Source organism: Cervus elaphus, chromosome 16 (assembly GCF_910594005.1).
Source record: "Cervus elaphus chromosome 16, mCerEla1.1, whole genome shotgun sequence".
In the NCBI taxonomy this organism is placed as follows: Eukaryota; Metazoa; Chordata; class Mammalia; order Artiodactyla; family Cervidae; genus Cervus; species Cervus elaphus.
In genome coordinates, this window is record NC_057830.1 from 34,721,327 (window position 1) to 34,740,638 (window position 19,312).

The window sequence follows — 19,312 nt, forward strand, 5'->3', positions numbered from 1 at the left end:
AACCTGCCTCAGGGAACTGTGAAGAACCCATTCCTGATTCCTCAGGAAAAAGCCCTTGACTCAGGATGTGACCACATGACACTGCCCTAAACTTTTAACAGTAACTGTAGTCCATGCCCCTAACCTTAACCCTAACCTCAATTCTAACCCCAATCACAAACAATCTAAAACCACAGTCTTTCAAGCGGGACCCTCAGAACACTATACCTTAGAAAGGTAGGATCCTTTTGTAGTTCATGAGTATGATGATTGGGTGTTCACGCTGCTGCGTGACATGTGCCTCCCTCACAAACCTTGTTACGACATCGGCACATTACCTGTCTGACGTGAAAAAAAAAAAAAAAAAAAAAAAAAAAAAAAAAGAAAGGTAATGCTGGTGAGTATTACCCCAAAAATGTTTACATGATCAGGTAAGTTTAGGAGAGAAAACTGAGATATTCCCTCTCCCCAGGAGATAGATCCCTACTACCCTCCAGTCTGATTGCAGCTTCAGGAATCATTTTATAACTCTCATTTTATAACCATTTATAACAATTTTATAACTCTCATTTTATAACCATTTATAACTCTCAAAGGCAGAGGGCCAGAAAACATCCAAAACCTCTCATCTAAACCAAATCAATATCACACAATATACATAAGCTTAAGTCCCTCTTCAGACCATCTTAGAAGCTTAAAACTCACCCCCAACACAAAACTTATCTCTTTGTCCCATTTGATCCCAATTTTAAACTCAAACAGTACCCTACCCCAACCCTAACACAATCCTAATCCAAGATGCACTAGCTCTATCAATAGTAACCATAAACGCAATTCCAAATCCTACTTTACCATCACCATTATTCCAGTCCTACGCTGACCACTACCTACTTCCAATCTGTAACCATTATGTCATATTCCAAGCGTAGTCTGAATTCTAACCCTGGCCCTAGGCAGCCACACATAGGGTAATGTCTGCAACTACACTGAGCACACGAACATCACACGCTGATGAAGGAAAGGGTCATCTGCAGTCCAGGGACCCCATAGCTCCCTCAGTAACATCTGCACAGTCATCAGGGCAGCCTGTCCCTGGAGGCCTCAGTGATCAGCTGGGAGCCCAGGAGCACCAGTGCACCCAGGTCCTTTGACCTTTGTTAGGTGTATGAGCCCTCAGGGGCCCAGCTCACCCCAAGCCCTGTTCCGGGACTAGCTTGGCTTCTGAGCTAAAATTCCTGCCATACCCCTCCCGGCTCCTGCCTGCCAAGCTGGGAGCATCTGTTGTCCTGGAACCCCCATCAGGCAGGAATGGACAGGCCTGGGGCTGAAGGGAATGCGGGCTCTTCCCAACGTGGGGGTTTCCAGACTCCTGCACCACCCGCACCTAAGACCGCTACCGCTACCCCAGAGCCTGGCCCAGGTGCCTGTCTTAAAGAGGTGGCAGCCTGCCGACACTGGGGCGAGTAGGGGTGGAGAGCACATCTCCTCCCTCTCCTCCAGGGTCTCGATCTGGTGACAGAGTGTGTTCACTCTGTGCTCATCAGCAAGTAAAGCTGAAGGGAGTCACATGCACCTCCCTCTCCCTCACCCTCAGGACAGGACCTCTGGTGTAACACACCTCTGTACCTCAGCCACCTCAGAGACTGTCCAATACCACCTAGGCTCCCTCAAGAGCTCACCAAGCCCAAATCTTCACCCAACAAACTGGAACACTTAGGTGGCTACTCACATCTCATATGTGCAGCCATTCGAGTCTCTGTGTCCCCTTCCTTAATGTCTACACCCAGGCTGGCTGCAGGACCAAGAGAGGGGTTGCTTCAGGTCTGCAAGTTCCAGACTCCTACACCAAGCTTAGGGTTTGGGTGAGACTGTGAGATGAGCCCAGGCCAGCATCTGAGGGCCCAGGAATGGCTGGGTACAGACCTGAGACCCCAGAGAAGGATAAGGATAACGACTCCTCTCACCACCGCAGGCCCGTTCCTGGGGACCGCATCTGTACCTGGGCCCCACTTCCTTCCAGGCTCCCACCTCCACCCATCCAGTCAGACATCTGCCTCCCAGGGTATGGCAGCAATTTTCTCTCACTTTCCTGCTCTGAGAGCAGTTCTTTCCCAACCTGGCTTTAGGTCCAGCCAGGTATCTATTAATCCCTCCGGCAAAATCCCCACTCTTTCCTTCCCTTCCTTTAGAGCCCCTAACTTAGATTCTGAGCCACAGTAGCAAGTAAGGAAGTCCCAGTACCTCCAGTATGGAGCATCTCCCTGAGGCTGGTCTACCCCTACAGGCACAAGTTGAGAGGTAGGGACTTACAGCAGATCCTCGGAAGTTTCCCAAATTAAGGGAAAGACAATTGAGGATGGGACCCAAGCAGGCTGCGGACACCATCTAACAAACAAGAGGCCCCATGATGGCATAAACAAGGGGAATGGGGCAGGATGTCCTGGGAGAGACAGGGAACCTGGGATGTTAGGAGAGGAGACTGCACAGTCCCCATCTCTTCCCATTCATGTTCTCCCTCTTTCCACAAGCTGTGCCAGGGCAGAAGGTCCTCCCTCAGGAAGATTAGGGGTATATCACCTCAGCTTCCTCTTCCCCCAGACCACCTTTGTTCCCTTTCCGTGGCTCTGTGCCCATCTGGAGTTTGGGATGAGTTCACTATTTACTCTCCCAGCCCCACCCTACCAAATTCTTGAAAGTGCTTGGACAGCTTGATAAAAATACAGATCCTTTGGCTCTGTTCTGAGATTCTGTTTAAGATGGTCTGGGGTGGTGCCTCTAATTCTGTATATTTATTAAGCTCTTCACATGATTTCAAAGTGCAGACAAGTTTGGAAACAGTGTAAACAATCTAACATGATATGCCTCTGGTATCAGCTCCATGTCCCCCCCAGGACCATGCTATTCCACCTCTCTGGGAACTCTTTAGAGATGGGCAGTTCACTATTTACTTAGACACTTCCACAAAAGGTAGGGCAGCTGTGGAAGGGAAGATTTTAGAGATGGGAATTAGAAGCTTTCTCATGCCAGGATTTGCCATAAGACCAGATAAAAAACCCAAGAAATCTTATCTCCTTGTTTTTGCCCAGTCCTGTTCCAGGAATGCCAGCTTCTTGCCAGCTGGGACACTCCCTGCCCTGCTTAAGATCTCAGCCTGTTGTAAAACCTCCGACCCAAGATCCCAAGTATCTCTCTTCTAATTTACTCAGATTCCAGCCCCTCTCTTCTGGGGCCCCCATCCCAACAATATCTCCATCTCTGATCCCATCCCCTCCGCATCCCATCCTTTCCCGATAGCACCACCCCTACTGCAGGCACAATCTTTCTGTCACTGCCTTGTGCCTGGCCCACACTGTCCTGACTGCACCCCTCCCAGTCCTGTCCTCCCTGTGGTCCTCTATTTCCATAAAGCTGGGGTAAGCCTGGGGGTGAGGGGCATGCTGGGTTTAGCACCCTGGGAACCAGATGAATATTCTAGTCCTAACCTGGTGATCACAACTCGAGATTCTACACTGGTTTTAAACACAAATTCTAAATTATGCCCTAATAATCCTCACACACTATATCCCAACATAAATTCCAAATGGATTCAAGATTTTAAATGTTAGAAATTCAACTATAAGAATGACAGCATGCAAAATGTCAGAGTAGAAAACTCTAGGGTTAGTCCCTCCACTGAAACAACCACTGGGCTGAAAAAAGCAATTGGAATCCCCTATATCAGAACTCTGGAACCTAGCTGGACACATAACATTGAGAGGAGTGCTTGATAAAGGCCAAGGATGTGGATCTTTCAGAAGAGATCATACATGAACTAGCTACTAGTCAATGCTAGGGGATGGCAGCCCACATTCCTGTAGTGGCTGGTTGGTGGCAGAGAATCCTGTCCTCCAAAACTTGGGGTTTTATATTTTGGTTGGTCTGGGGGTTCCCTGAGAGATAGGTGTAATTGCCTGCCTTGGTTTCAGCCCTCTTGAGCTGCAGCAGCTTCCACAGTAGCATATATCAGAATATTTAAGGGGACTTAACTCTTCTGTGAGAGAGGGAGAGATAAATCTTTGTCATGACATTGGCTGACCACAGAGATTAGAGAACAGAAATTTCAGGGACCACACACATCAAAGACTGCACTTGGCAAAAAATTTTGGAAAAGTCAAAATGGACAGCTACAGCCGTTAACAACATAGGCAAATATAAGTGATAGTATATTATATCCTTGGTTTATAACTTCTCTTTTTTCTATGTGATTTAAAAGTCATAAAATAATAATTATAAATCTATGTTAATGGGTACACAATATATAGGGATATAATATGTGACAATAATAATATAAAGGAGATAGAACGAAGATGTACAGGAGCAGAGTACTATTTGTTTGCACTACTGAAACAAAGCAGGTAGTATTCAAACTAGATTATTATAAGCTTAAGATGTTAATTATAAACTCCAAGCTAACTACATGAGTCATGAGTATGAAATGTACAGAGTCAATATAGTCAATAAGTATGTAACATTTTATATGGTGACAGAAGCTAACTAAACTTATTATGGTGATCATTTTGAACTGTACAGAAATAGTTCCTACACCAGGAACTAACAGTGTTGCAGGTCAATTATACTTCAAAAACAAATTTATAGAAAAAGAGACTGGATTTGTAGTTACCTGCAGGTCAGGAAGCAACAGTTAGAACTGGACATGGAACAATAGACTGGTTCCAAATAGGAAAAGGAGTACGTCAAGGCTGTATATTGTCACCCTGCTTATTTAACTTATATGCAGAGTACATCATGAGAAACACTGGGCTGGAAGAAGCACAAGCTGGAATCCAGATTGCCGGGAGAAATATCAACAACCTCAGATATACAGATGACACCACCCTTATGGCAGAAAGTGAAGAGGAACTAAAAAGTCTCTTGATGAAAGTGAATGAGGAGAGTCAAAAAGTTGGCTTAAAGCTCAACATTCAGAAAACTAAGATCATGGCATCTGGTCCCATCACCTCATGGGCAATAGATGGGGAAACAGTGGAAGCAGTGTCAGACTTTATTTTTTGGGGTTCCAAAATCACTGCAGATGGTGATTGCAGCCATGAAATTAAAAGATGCTTACTCCTTGGAAGGAAAGTTATGACCAACCTAGATAGCATATTAAAAAGCAGCGACATTACTTTGCCAGCAAAGGTCCGTCTAGTCAAGGCTACGGTTTTTCCAGTGGTCTTGTATGGATGTGAGAGTTGGATTATAAAGAAAGCTGAGCACCAAAGAATTGATATTTTTGAACTGTGGTGTTGGAGAAGACTCTTGAGAGTCCCTTGGACTGCAAGGAGATTCAACCAGTCCATCCTAAAGGAGATCAGTCCTGGGTGTTCATTGGAAAGACTGATGCTGAAGCTGAAACTCCAATACTTTGGCCACCTCATGCAATGAGTTGACTCATTGGAAAAAACCCTGATGCTGGGAGGGATTGAGGGCAGGAGGAGAAAGGGACGACAGAGGATGAGATGGCTGGATGGCATCACCGACTCAATGGACATGAGTTTGGGTAAACTCCAGGAGTTGGTGATGGACAGGGAGACCTGGCGTGCTGTGACTCATGGGGTCTCAAAGAGTCAGACACGACTGAGAGACTGAACTGAACTGAACAGAACTGAGGTGTGGGGTAGGGCAAGGAGGACTGGATTGAAGGGAGTCAAAAGGTACAAACATCCAGTTACAAGTACTAGGGATGTGATATACAATATAATTAATACAAATAACATTACTATATGTTGTATATGAAGTTGTTAAGACAGTAAACCTAAGAGCTCTCATCACAAAGAAAAACTTTTATTTTGTACCTATATGAGATGATTTGTGATAATCATTTCATGATATATATGTCAAATATTTATGCTGTATACCTTAAATTTATACTGTACTATATGTCAATTATATCTCAATAAAACTGGAAAAAAAGTGAAAAAAAAATGAGTTCAACTCTCTAATTAAAAGGCTGCTGCTGCTGCTAAATCACTTCAGTCATGTCCGACTCTGTGTGACCCCATAAACGGCAACCCACCAGGCTCCCCCATCCCTGGGATACTCCAGGCAAGAACACTGGAGTGGGTTGCCATTTCCTTCTCCAGTGCATGAAAGTGAAAAGTGAAAGTGAAGTTGCTCAGTTGTGTCCAACTGTCAGCGACCCCATGGACTGCAGCCTACCAGGCTCCTCCTTCCATGGGATTCTCCAGGCCAGAGTACCGGAGTCCATTGCCATTGCCTTCTCCAAATTAAAAGGCAGAGGTTATCAAAACTACAATGAGGTATCACCTCACACTGGTCAGAATGGCCATTATCAAAAAAACAAATCTATAAACAATAAATGTTAGAGAAGGTGTGGAAAAAAGGGTACCCTCTTATACTGCTGGGGGAATGTAAATTGATACAGACACTATGGAGAACAGCATGTGTGCTTGCACGCTCAGTCTCTTTGGTCATGTCCGACTCTTTGTGACACTATGGACCATAGCCTGCCAGGCTCCTCTGTCTATGGAGATTGCAGATAGTATATAGATATTATATGCTCTCTCCTCTCTCTGGACAAAAATAGTGGAGTGGGTTGTCATGCCCTTTTCTAAGGCATCTTCCCAACTCAGGGATTGAAGCTGTGTCTCTTAGGGAGGCAGATTCTTTACCACTAGTGCCACATGGAAAGCCCTAAAAAACTAAAAATAGAACTACCATATGACTCAGAATTCCACTTTGGGGCCCAGAGAAAATCATAATTCAAAAAGATACAAGCAGGGACTTCCCTGATGGTCCAGTGGCTAAGACTACACGCTCCCAAGGCAGAGGGCCAAGGTTCAATCCCTGGTCAGCAAACTAGATCCCACATGTCACAACTAAGACCTGACAGAGTCAAGGAAAGAAAAAGATTCACGCACTCCAATATTCACTGCAGCACTACTTAAAACAGCTCAGACATGAAAGTAACCTAAATGTTCATCAACCAAGGAATGGATAAAGAAGATATGGTACATATATACAGTGGGATATTAGTCATCAAAAGGAATGAAATTGTGTAATTTGCAGCAACATGCATAGACCTAGAGACTGTCATATAGAGTAAAATAAGAAAGAGAAAGGCAAATATTGTACATTAATACATATATGTGGAATCTACAAAAATGGTATAGATGATCTTATTTGCAAAGCAGAACTAGAGACACAGACATAGAGAACAAACATATACCAAGGGGGAAAGGGGAGATGGGATGAACTGGGAGATTGGGGTTGACATATATACACTACTTTGTATAAAATAGCTAACTAATGGGAATCTATTGTATAGCACAGGGGACTCCACTCAGTGCTCTAAATGGTTGACCCAAACAGGAAAAAGATCCAAAAACAGAGGGGATAAATGTATACATATGACTGATTCGCAGTATAGCAGAAACGGACACAGCAGTGTAATACACCACTAAAAAAAATACATCAATAAAAATAAATAAATAAAATGTGGGGCTTCCCTGGTGGTCCAGTGGTTAAGAATTTTTCTTGCAATGCAAGAGACACTGGTTCAGCCCCTGGTCCGGAAAGATCTGACATGCCATGTGGCACAACTAATGAGCCCACACTCTAGAGCTTGTGAGTCGCAACTACTTAACTCACTCACTACAACTACTGAGGCACATGTGCCCTACAACTACACAGGCATGTGTGCCTGTGCTCTGCAGCAAGAGAAACCATGGCAATGAGAAGCCCTAGCACCATAAACAGACAGTAGACCCCACTCTCCACAACTAGAGAAAGCTGCACGCAGTAATGAAGACCCAGCACAGCCAAAAATAAATAAAATGTATAAATGAATGTAAGTAAATAAATAAAAGGCAGAGATTATCAGAATGGATTGAAAAAATAAAAGCAAAAATAAAATAAAAGCATGATCCATCTATATGCTATCTATAAGAGACTAACTTGAGATGCAAATACAGAGCTTTAAAGTAAAAGGATGGATTCCCCTGGTGGTCCAGTGGCTAAGACCCTGGTCTCCCAGTGTAGGGGACCTGGGTTTGATCCTTGATCAGGGAACTAGATCCCACATGCTGCAACTAAGAGTTCATATGTGGTAACTAAAAAGAAAAAGACTCCACATGCCACAACTAAAGATCCTGCATGCCACAATGAAATTGAACATGTTGCAACTAAGACCCAGCACAGCCAAATAAATAATAAATATTTTAATAAATAAAGTAAAAGGATGGAAAAATACCCCCTGCAACCAGTGACCAAAAGAGAGCTACAGTGGCTCTATTACTGTCAGACAAAACAGACTTTTGTAAAAAAAAAGAAGTTATAAGAAATTTAAAAAGACTGTATTTTGATAAAATGTTTGATACAGAAAGATATAGCAGTTATAAACAACTAACAGCCAAGCCACATAACATATAAAGCAAAAAACTAACAGAATTGTAGGGGAGAGTTGACAGTTCTACAATAATTGCTGTAGAATTTAATACCTCACTTTTAATAATGGATAACTATACAGGAGATCAATAAGGAAACAGAGAATTTGAACAATACTATAAATAAATTAGACCTAACATTTATACACACCAAAAACAGGAGAATACAATTTCTTCTGAAGTTCACATGGAACATTCTCCAGGATAAACCATATGATAGGCCATAAAACAAATCTTAACAAAATGTTAAGACTGAAATCATTCAGAGTATCTTTTCTGATCACAGTAACAAAGTCTGTAACAAAAGGAAAAGTGGAAAATTCACATATATGTGGAAACTGAACAATACTCTCAAATAATGAGTCAAAGAAGAAATCACAAGGCAACTTAGAAAATACTTTGAGACAAACAAAAAGAAAAACATAAGAAACTAAAACTTTTGAGAGTCAATGAAAGCAATGCTAAGAGGGAAATTTATATCTATGAATGCCTATATTTAAAAACACTTCAAATCAATAACCTAACTATTCACTTTAAGAAACTAGAAGTCAGTAAAACAAAACCCAAAATATCAGAAAGAAGGAACTAATAGTAAAGCAGAAACAAATGAAATAGAGAATAAAAAAAATAGAGAAAAATCAACAAAACCAAAAGGTGGTTCTTTGAAAAGATCAACAAAATTGACACATTTGAGGTTAGACTAAGGAAAAAAGAAAGAATTTTTAAATAATTGAAGTTTTCAAAATAATTCAAATTATTAAAATCAGAAATGAAACTGGGGGCATTACTATCAATTTTATAAACATAAAAAATGTTATTAGAGGATACTATGAACAATTGTACATCAATGAATTGGGTAACCTACATGAAATGGATAAATTCCAGAAACATATAAACTATCAAAACTGACTCAAGAATAAATAGAAAATCTAAATAGATCTATAACAAGTAAGGAGATTCAATCAATAATGAAAATATCCCAACAAAGGAAAACCCAGCACCAGATGGCTTCATTAATGAATACGACCAAATATTTTTTCTACCAAATATTTAAAGAATTAGCATTATCCTTCACAAACTCTTCCAAAAAAAAATTGAAGAGGAGGGAACATTCCCTAACTCATTTTATGAGGCCAGCACTACCCTGATAGCAAAGCCAGATGAAGCCACTACAAGAAAATAAAAGTACAGGTCAATATCCCTGATGAACAGAGATTTTAAAATTCTCAACAAAATGCTAGAACCAAATTCAATAGCAGATTAGAAGGGTCATACATCACTATCAAGTGGGATTTATTTCAGAGATACAAGGATGGTTCAACATCCACAAATCAATCAGTATGATACACCACATTAACAAATTTAAGAATAAAAATCATACAATCAACTCAATAGACACAGAAAAAACATTTGACAAGATTCAACACCCATTAATGATTTTTAAACAAGACTCTCAATAAAGTGGGTATAGAAGGAATGTACCTCAACATAATAAAAGCCATATATGACAAGCCTTCAGCTAACATAATACTCAAATGTGAAAAGTTGAAAACTTTTCCTGTAACATTAGGAACAAAAGACAGGTGTTTTGTTATTATCACCACTTCTATTCAGCTTAGTATTGGAAGTCTTATGGAGACCAATTAGGCAAGAAAATTTATGTATGTATATAAAACCCCAAAGACTCCACCAAAAACCTCTTAGAACTAGTAAACAAATTCAGTAAAGTTGCAAAATACAAAATCAACATAAAAAAATCAGTTGTGTTTCTATATACTAACAGCAGTATCTGGAAAAAAATTAAGAAACAATCCCACTTACAATAGCATCAAAAACAATAAAATACCTAGGAACAAATTTAACCAAGGAAGTGAAAGACCTATACACTGAAAACTATGACACTGATGAAAGAAATTGGAGAAGACACAAGTGGAAAGATACCCTGTATTCTTGGATTGACATGTTAATATTGCTAAAATGTCCATAACCACCCAAAGTGATCTACAAATTCAATGCAATCCCTATCACAATTCCAATTGCATTTTTCACAGAAATATAAAAAAATCCTAAAATGCACATAGAGCCACAAAAGACCCCAAATAGAATAATTTTTGAGGAAGAAAAACAAAGCTGGAGCCATCATGCTTCTTGCTTTCAAACTATATTACTAGGCTATAGTAATCAAAACAGTATAGTACAGGCATGAAAACAGAAACATAGACCAATGCAATAGAATATAGAGTCCAGAAATATACCTACACATATACAGTCAACCAATCTTTGAAAGGGAACCAAGAACACAAAATGGGGAAAGGATAGTCTTTTCAATAAATGGTGTTGAAAAAACTGGATAGCCACATGTACAAGAATGATACTGGACCCCTGTGTTACACCACCCACAGAAATTAATTCTAATTAAAGATTTAAATGTAAGACCTAAACCCATAAAACTCCTAGAAGAAAACGCAGAAGAAAATCTCCTCTGCATTGGTCTTGGCAGTGATATTTTTGTATATATGAAAACAAAGCAAAAAATAAACAAGTGGGGACTTCCCTGGTGGTTCAGTGGTTGAGGATCCCCCTGCCAATGCAGGGTATATGGGTTCAATCCATACTCCAGGAAGATTCCACATGCCATGTAACAAATAAGTCCATGTACCACAACTCCATGAGCCCGCACTCTGATGACCACAAGCTGCAACTACTGAGCCTGCATGCCACAGCTACTGAAGCCTGAGTCCTCTAGGGCCCAAGTGCCACAACTACTGAAGTCTGAGCACCTAGAGCCCATGTTCCATAACAAGAGAAACCACCACAATGAGAAGCCTGAGCACCACAATGGAGAGTGGCCCCTGCTTGCTGCAACTAGAGAAAGCTTGCACACAGCAGTGACGACCCAGCATAGCCAATAAACAAATAAATACTTTAAAAAATAAACAAAGTGGGAGTACATCAAACTAAAAAACTTCTGGACGCTCTTTTCCTGCCATCTCTGAGTAGCTCAGAGATGGAGCCTGAGGTACATTCAAGATTCAGCTCCACCCATTACCCACCATCATGGCCAAGGAAGGCACTGGTGCTGGAGGGGTAATAGACATTAATATTGTTTTGCAAGAAGCGCTGAAAACCACTCATCACAATGGCCTAGCACATGGATTTTGCAAAGTGGCAAAGCATTAGACCAATTCCATGCCCATCTTTGAGTGCTTGCATCCAACTGTGATGAACCTACATATGTCAAGTTCGTTGAGGCCCTAATAAAGATTGATGACAATAAGAAACTAGGGAAATAGATGCATAAAAAGGTTTTGACAATATTCAATACCCATTTATGGCAACAAAAAAAAACTCCCCATAAAGTGGACATAGAGGGAACCGGAACCTACCTCAACATAATAAAGTCCATATAAAGAAACCCACAGCAAACATCATTCTCAGTGATGAAAAGCTGAAAGCATTTCCTCTAAGATCAAGAACAAGACAATAATGTCCACTCTAACCACTATTATTCAACATAGTTGTGGAAGCCCTAGCCATGGCAATCAGAGAAGAAAAAGAAATAAAAGGAACCTAAACTGGAAATGAAGAAGTAAAACTGTCACTGTTTGCAGAGGACATGATACTGTACATAGAAAATTCTAAAGATGCTACCAGAAAACTATTAGAGCTCATCAATGAATCTGGTAAAGTTGCAGGATACAAAATTAATACAGAAATCTCTTTCATTCCTACACACTAACAATTAAAGATCAGAAAGAGAAATTAACAACCCCATTGACCATCACAACAAAAGGAATAAAATACCTAGGAATAAACTTAGCTGAGGAGGCCAAAGACCTCAGAAAACTATAAGATACTGATGAAAGAAATCAAAGATGACACAGATGGGGAGATATACCATGTTCTTGGATTGAAAGAATAAATATTTTGAAAATGACTATACTACCCAAAGCAATCTACAGATTTAATGCATCTATAGAATTAGAACAAAAAAACTTTACGACTTGTATGGAAATACAAAAGACCCCAAATAGCCAAAGTAATCTTGAGAAAGAAAAATGGAGCTGGTGGAGTCAGGCTTCCTGACTTTAGACCATACTACAAAACAATATGGTACTGACATAAAAACAGAAATATAGATCAGTGGAATAGTACAGACAGTCCAGAGATAAACCTACCTATGGTCACCTAATCTATGACAAAGGAGGCAAGAATATATACAATGGAAAAAAGACAGTCTCTTCAATTAGTGTCCTGGGAAAACTGGACAGCAACATGTAAATGAATGAAATTAGAACATTCCCTAACACAATACACAAAAATAAACTAAAAATGGATTAAAAACCTAAATGTAAGACCGACACTATAAGGCTGTTGGAAGAAAATGTAGGAAGACTACTCTTTGACATAAATCACAATAAGATATTTTATGATCCACCTCCTAGAGTAATGGAAATAAAAGCAAAAATAAACAAACAGGATCTAATTAAACTTAAAAGCTTTGTACAGCAAAGGAAACCACAAACAAAACAAAAAGACAACCCTCAGAATGAGAGAAAATAATTGCAAAGGAAGCAATTGACAAGGTATTAATCTTCAAAATATACAAATAGCTCATGCAGCTCAGTATTTAAAATAAAAAACCCAATTGAAAAATGGGTAGAAGATCTAAATAGACATTTATGCAAAGAAGACATATGGATGGCTAAACAGCACATGAAAAGATGCTCAACATCACTAATTATTAGAGAAATGCACATCAAAACTACAGTGAGGTATCAACCCACATATGTCAGAAAGGCCATCATCAAAAAGTCTATAACAATAAATGCTGAAGAGGGTGTACACTGTTGGTGGGAAAGTAAATTGGTACTGACACTATGGAGAACAATATGGAAGTTTCTTAAAAAAAAAAAAACTAAAACTAGAATTAGCATATGTCACAGCAACCCCATTCCTAGGCATATACAAGGAGAAGATCATAATTTGAAAAGATACATGCACCCCATTGTTCATTGCAGCACTATTTACAATAGCCAGGACTTGGAAGTAATCTAAATGTCCATCACCAGAGGAATGGATAAAGAAAATATGGTACATATAGACAATGGAATATGACTCAGTAATTAAAAAGAACAAAGTAACGCCATGTGTAGCAACATGGATAGACCTCGAGATTGTCATACTGAGTGAAGTAAGTCAGACAGAAAAAGACAAATAATCATATGATATTGCTTATATGTAGAAATGTTTAAAAGGGTACAGGGGCTTTCCTGGTGGCCAACTAGCTAAGACCACACTCCCAAAGCAGGGGCCCAAGTCTGATCCCTGGTCAGGGAACTAGATCCCCAGGGCTGCAACTAAGAGTTTGCACGCCACAACTAAAAGATCCCACAGGCCACAGCCAAATCTTTGAAAGTCACCTAATTTGCATGTCGCAATGAAGACTGAAGATCTCATGTGCCACAGCTAAAGATCTCAAATGCCCAGCACAGTTGAATAAATAAACAGTTTTTAAAAGGGTACAAATGAACCTATTTACAAAACAGAAGTAGAGTCAGAGGTGTAGAAAGCAAACACAGTTACCAGGGGATAAGTGGGGAAGAGATGAACGGGAAGACTGGGGTGGACATACACACACTGTATATATGAGACAGATCATTAGGAATCTCCTGTATAGCACAAGGAAGTCTACCCAACATTCTTAATGGCCTATACAGGAAAAGACTCTTTTAAAAAAGAGTGGATATATGTATATGTGTAACTGATTCACTTTGCTATACATCTGAGACTAACAACATTGTAAATCAACTATACTCCAATTAAAAAAAAAAAGAAACTAGGGAAGTGGGTAGGCCTCTGTAAAATTGATGGAAAGGGAAAACCCTGAAAGTGGTTGGTTGCAACTGTGTAGTGGTTAAGGACTATGGCAAAGATTTTCAGGCCAAGGATGTCATCAAGAAGTACTTCAAATGCAAGAAGTGGACAAATTTAAAACTTGGCTCTTGTTTAAAATAAATAAATAAGCAAGATTCTGTGCAGCAAAAGAAAAAAATCAACAAAAACAAAGGGCAGTGTAGGGACACAGGAAATAGGAAAAAAATATTTACAAACCATATATCTGATGAAAGGTTAATACCTGAAATATATATAAGGAACTCCTAAAACTCAATAGCAAAACAAACAAACAAAAAAATCTGACTATAAACTGGGAAAAGAACCTGAAAACATATTTTTCCAAAGAAGATACACAAATAGCCAATCGATATAGGAAAATATGTTCAATATATCACTAATCATCAGGGAAATGCAAATCAAAACCAGAAAGAGATATCACATCACACCTGTTAGGAGGACTGTTATAAAAAAGATAACAGATAACAAATGTTCCAAAGGGTGTAGAAAAATGAGAACACTTCTGTATTGCTGGTGAGAAAGTATACTGGTATAGCCATAATAGAAAATAGTATGGAAGTTCCTCAAAAAAATAAAAATAGAACTACCATGTGATCCAGCTATCCCACTTCTGGGCATAAAAAATGAAAGGAATCATAGGAAATGCAAAGGAAATGAAATCACTACCTCTAAGTGATACCTGCACTCCCATTTTCTGTGCATAATTACTCACAACAGTCAAGATATGGAAACAGCCTAAATGTCTGTTAGGGAAACAGCCTAAGTAGAAAACAAGCTTGTGATTATATATAAGGTTATATATACACAACAGAATATTATTCAGCCCCACATAAAAGGCTGAGTGACGAAGAACAGATGCTTTCAAATTGTGGTGCTGGAGAAGACAAGCGTCCCTTGGACTGCAAGGAGACCAGTCAATCCTAAAGGAAATCAACCCTGAATATTCATTAGAAGGACTGCTGCTAAAGCTGAAGTTCCAATACTTTGGCCACCTGATTCGAAGAACTGACTCATTGGAAAAGACCCTGATGCTGGGAAAGACTGAAGTCAAAAGAAGAAGGAGGCAACAGACAATGAGATGGTTAAATAGCATCACTGACTCAACAGACATGAATTTGAGCAAACTCCAGGAGATAGTGGAGGACAGAGGAGCCTAGCATGCTGCAGTCCATGGGGTCGCAAAGAGTTGGACACAACAAGAGGGAAACCTGCCATAAGAAAAAGAAGGAACCTGGAGGGGATTATGCTAAGTGAAATAAGTCAGAGAAACACAAATACTGTATGGTGCCACTTATATGGGGAATCAACAAAAAAGTCAAATACAAAGAAGAAAGTAGAATGGTGGTTGTCAGGGGCTGGGGGTGGGGAAAAATGGAGAGATGTTTTAATGGGTACAAACTTTCAGTTATAAAATGAGTAAGTTCTGAGGATCAAATGTATAACATGGTGATTATAGTTAACAATACTGTACCATGGGCTTCCCTGGTGGCTCAGAAGGTGAAGAATCCACCTGCAATGCGGGAGACCTGGGTTCAGCCCCTGGGTTGGGAAGATCCCCTGGAGAAGGGAATAGCTACCCACTCCAGTATTCTTGCCCAGAGAATTCCATGGACAGAGACTGGCAGGCTACAGTCCATGAGGTTGCAAAAAATCAGATACAACTGAGCAACTTTCATTTATATTGTACTGTATACTTGAAATTTGCTAAGAAAGTAGGCCTCAAACTGTCTCACTACAAAAAACAAAAAGGTATAATTACATGAAGTGATGGAGGTATTAATTAACTTGCGGTAATTATTTCACAATATATACATATATCAACTCATCACATTGTACACTTTAAACATACACAATTTTGTCAATTATACCTCAATAATGCTGGGGGGGGAAACCTAAGGGGAAACCTTCAAGGGCTTAGATTTGGCAATGGTTTCTTAAATATGATACCAAAAATACAGACAACAGAAGAAAAATGAGATAAACTGAATTTAAAATTTTTGTGCATCAAACGACACTATCAAGATATTAAGAGAGTGAAAAAACAACCCACAGAATGGAAGGAAATATTTGCAAATCATATATTTGATAAGGGGTATTATCCAGAATGTACACATAACTCTTACAATTCATTAATCAGATTTGTATTTTAGTAACAGTCCTGGGTCTGCTTGAAGGAATGGCAGAACATGGAGCCTGGAGCGAACTCAAGAGGCAATCACAGTGTTTCAGAGGAGAGGTGGCAAGGCCTCCATCAAGACAGGGGCTGGGAATAGAAGGCGGCCTTTCAGATTCAACTTTTATTGAGCAGGAGACAGGGTCGGCTTGGGGGACTGACTAGCTGTGTGAAGTTTTCATTTCCGCATACTAGTGAGGCTGGGTGCCAGGACAGGATCTGGGTGTCTTTCAGGAAGGAAGGAGGGAGATTCCTACTCTTGCCTGGACTGAGTGCCTAGGGATGGGGGAAGCGAAAGTGTCAGCCTGCATAAATAGGCAGCACACCAGTCGTAGCCCGCACACGGACCCCCAGGCTGAAACTGTCCACCTCGCCTGAGCTCTGCCATGGCCATGGCTCAGTCACTGGTCCTGAGCATCCTTGTCCTGGTCCTGGCCTTCTGCATCCTCCAGGTCCAAGGTATCAAGGAGTTGCCTGGGGAGGGGAGGAAGGCGGGGTGGGTGGGGAAGAGCTAGAGAGGCCTGGGTAGGAGTCTGCAAGCAGCCTCTCACTCCCTGCGAACCCCACCCACAGGCAGTGATGGAGGGGCGCAGGACTGTTGCCTCACGTACAGCCGAAAGGAGATTCCCGCCAACATTGTCCGCGGCTACCGGAAGCAGAACATAAGCCTGGGTTGCGCCATGCCAGCTATCCTGTAAGTAGGTACAAGGGGTGGGTGCAGGCTGGCAGCTGAGTGGGAGGGCATGATGGGCAAGACTAGGACAGGCTTGCTAATCCCCAAACCCTAGGTTCTCGCCTCGGAAACGCTCTCAGCCAGAGCTATGTGCAGACCCTAAAGAGGCCTGGGTGCAGAAACTGATGCGGCGCCTGGACAAGCCATCAGCCCCACGGAAACCAGCCCAGGACTGTAAGAAGAACAAAGGGGCCACCAAGTCTGGCAAGAAGGGGAAGGGTTCCAAAGGCTGTAAGAGGTAAGGGAGCTAAGGACAGGGGGAGGGAGGTGAATGAGAGCCTCGATCATGCCCTCAAACCCCTCTTCTGCCCTCCCAGGACTGAGACCTCAAAAGGGCCATAGCCCAGTGACCAGCCCGGAGCCCAGGAGGTCCCCACCAGTCTCACCAGGGCTTGGAGCCCCAACCAAAGGGACAAGAGAAGCTAGGAGCGAGGGAGGACTTGGGGGCCCCAGAGCAGCCACTTCATGCTGGCCTTGCCTCACCCCTTCTCCAGTTTCAATCACCCCTTCTGTATTCCCACCCTATCCTGCATGGCTGCACTGCCCACATCAGGCCAGGCCTAGAGAGGCAGAGAAGGGCATGTCCCCTAGGAAGTGTGAGAGGCGGCAGCAGGACTGTCCCCTCTGAGGAAAGGCCACCCAGGGTCCTGGACCTGGCCCTGCTCCACACTACACACCACCCAGCTCTCTTTTCTTTGTAAATATGACTTATACCCAACTAAATAAACAGCCATTCTGGCCTTCTTCCCGTGTTTCTGTTCCTGTGTGTTTGTATCCGCAGAGAAGCCATTGTCACCACGGGGTGGGGGTGTGGGGGGTCACACACTCTAGGGTCCCGATCAAGAGCTCAGGCTGGAAAAGTTCTATGTTCTCGCCCACCCCAAGACTTTCCTTGCTTCTCAGGTGCCCAGATCTGCAGGCAGTAAAAGAGAAGCTGACTGGCAGGGTGGGAGCTGGGCTGCTCCGGATCTAGGGGAAATCCCTGCCCATGAAGAGATGGTGGCTCCAGGGCACACATCCTCACTGGTTCTGCATGTCTCTGAGACCCTGAAGAGATCACTCACTTCTTCCGCCCCGCACTCTCACTCAGCTTCCCCAGAGGCTGTCCACTCTTGCCTTTTGGCATACTGGAGGGAGGTGGGAGCCTGAGCCCGCCTGTAACACAGGCAAACACAAGTTCTACTGGAACCTGCCCTACGCAGAGTTCCCATCTCCTCCCTAGGATTCCCTTCCACCCTGACCAGTGAAGGGGGGTACCTGGTCTCTCCTCCTTGCCCGATGGGGCTGTGTGCTCTCTGTTCCTATCTGGGCTCTCTAGTCCTCCCTCAGCTTCCTTCCAGCTAGGAATGCATCCTCCTCACCCCTTCTTTTCTCCTTTCTTCCCTAGCTGGGCTCCAGGGTACTTTAGCCACTTTAACCTCTTGAGGCCATGGAATGAGTCTCCAGTGATAGGTATTTGGAACCCCAGAAATCAGATGGAAATTAATCTCTTCTCCAAGAAGACTCCAGCCTGGCTCTCCTATACCTCTCCCTTCCCAGAGCAGAGACCCTCCAATTCCCCACTTCACCCTTAGGTGAGGGAGGGGAGAGAGACAATTAGATGGGGCCAGGACAAGTGAGAAAGGAGGGGACAGGTCCTGGGAGAGGGGCAAGGAGCTAGAGGTGCCTGCCGCATCTCCTTGTTCTTCCTCTGGGGCCTGAGCATGCCAGAGCACTTAACCGCTTATTATCAAGTCTTGAAAATATTTGCTGTCTGCTCCTCCTGAGGCCAGTGAAGACAGGGGCTGCTCCCTACCTATCATCATGCAGCAGGTGTATTCTTAGTCTATAAACTCAGATGTGCAAGAGTTACTGCACTTTAAAATGCTCTTTCAGGAATTCCTTGGCAGTCCACTGGTTAGAACTCAGCACTTCTAGGGCCCAGGTTCAACCCTGGTTGGGGAACTAAGATCCTGCAAGCTGCATGGCATGGCCAAAGACATACACACACACACACACACACACACACACACACACACACAATATAAAATGTTCTTCCAACGAACCTGAAAGGTTGTTGCTGAACAA

The 19,312-nt window shown here is 42.0% G+C and overlaps 1 protein-coding gene, 1 non-coding gene and 1 pseudogene across 2 annotated transcripts; all 3 read left to right on the forward strand.

Annotated features, from left to right (window-relative positions):
- The first annotated feature begins 221 nt into the window (after positions 1–221).
- On the forward strand, positions 222–327 carry LOC122673115. The gene has a single exon (XR_006334603.1). It is a non-coding gene; the product is annotated as a small nucleolar RNA U13 (small nucleolar RNA).
- Positions 328–11,480: 11,153 nt separating this feature from the next.
- Positions 11,481–14,441, forward strand: LOC122710042 (annotated as a pseudogene).
- Positions 14,442–16,810: 2,369 nt separating this feature from the next.
- CCL21 (C-C motif chemokine ligand 21) lies at positions 16,811–17,997 on the forward strand. Its single transcript, XM_043870513.1, has 4 exons — positions 16,811–16,971; positions 17,086–17,206; positions 17,301–17,483; positions 17,563–17,997. Exons 1-4 carry the CDS (start codon positions 16,899–16,901, stop codon positions 17,585–17,587), a joined length of 402 nt encoding a protein of 133 aa, XP_043726448.1. The 5' UTR covers positions 16,811–16,898; the 3' UTR covers positions 17,588–17,997.
- Positions 17,998–19,312: the final 1,315 nt, after the last annotated feature.

Bases quoted from the DNA above. Each gene is read 5' to 3' on its own strand.
- CCL21 (XM_043870513.1), top strand. From the start codon at position 16,899: ATGGCCATGGCTCAGTCACTGGTCCTGAGCATCCTTGTCCTGGTCCTG. The intron at 16,972-17,085 runs GTATCAAGGAGT...CCCCACCCACAG, and splicing joins CTGCATCCTCCAGGTCCAAG to GCAGTGATGGAGGGGCGCAG. The intron at 17,207-17,300 runs GTAAGTAGGTAC...CCCAAACCCTAG, and splicing joins TGCGCCATGCCAGCTATCCT to GTTCTCGCCTCGGAAACGCT.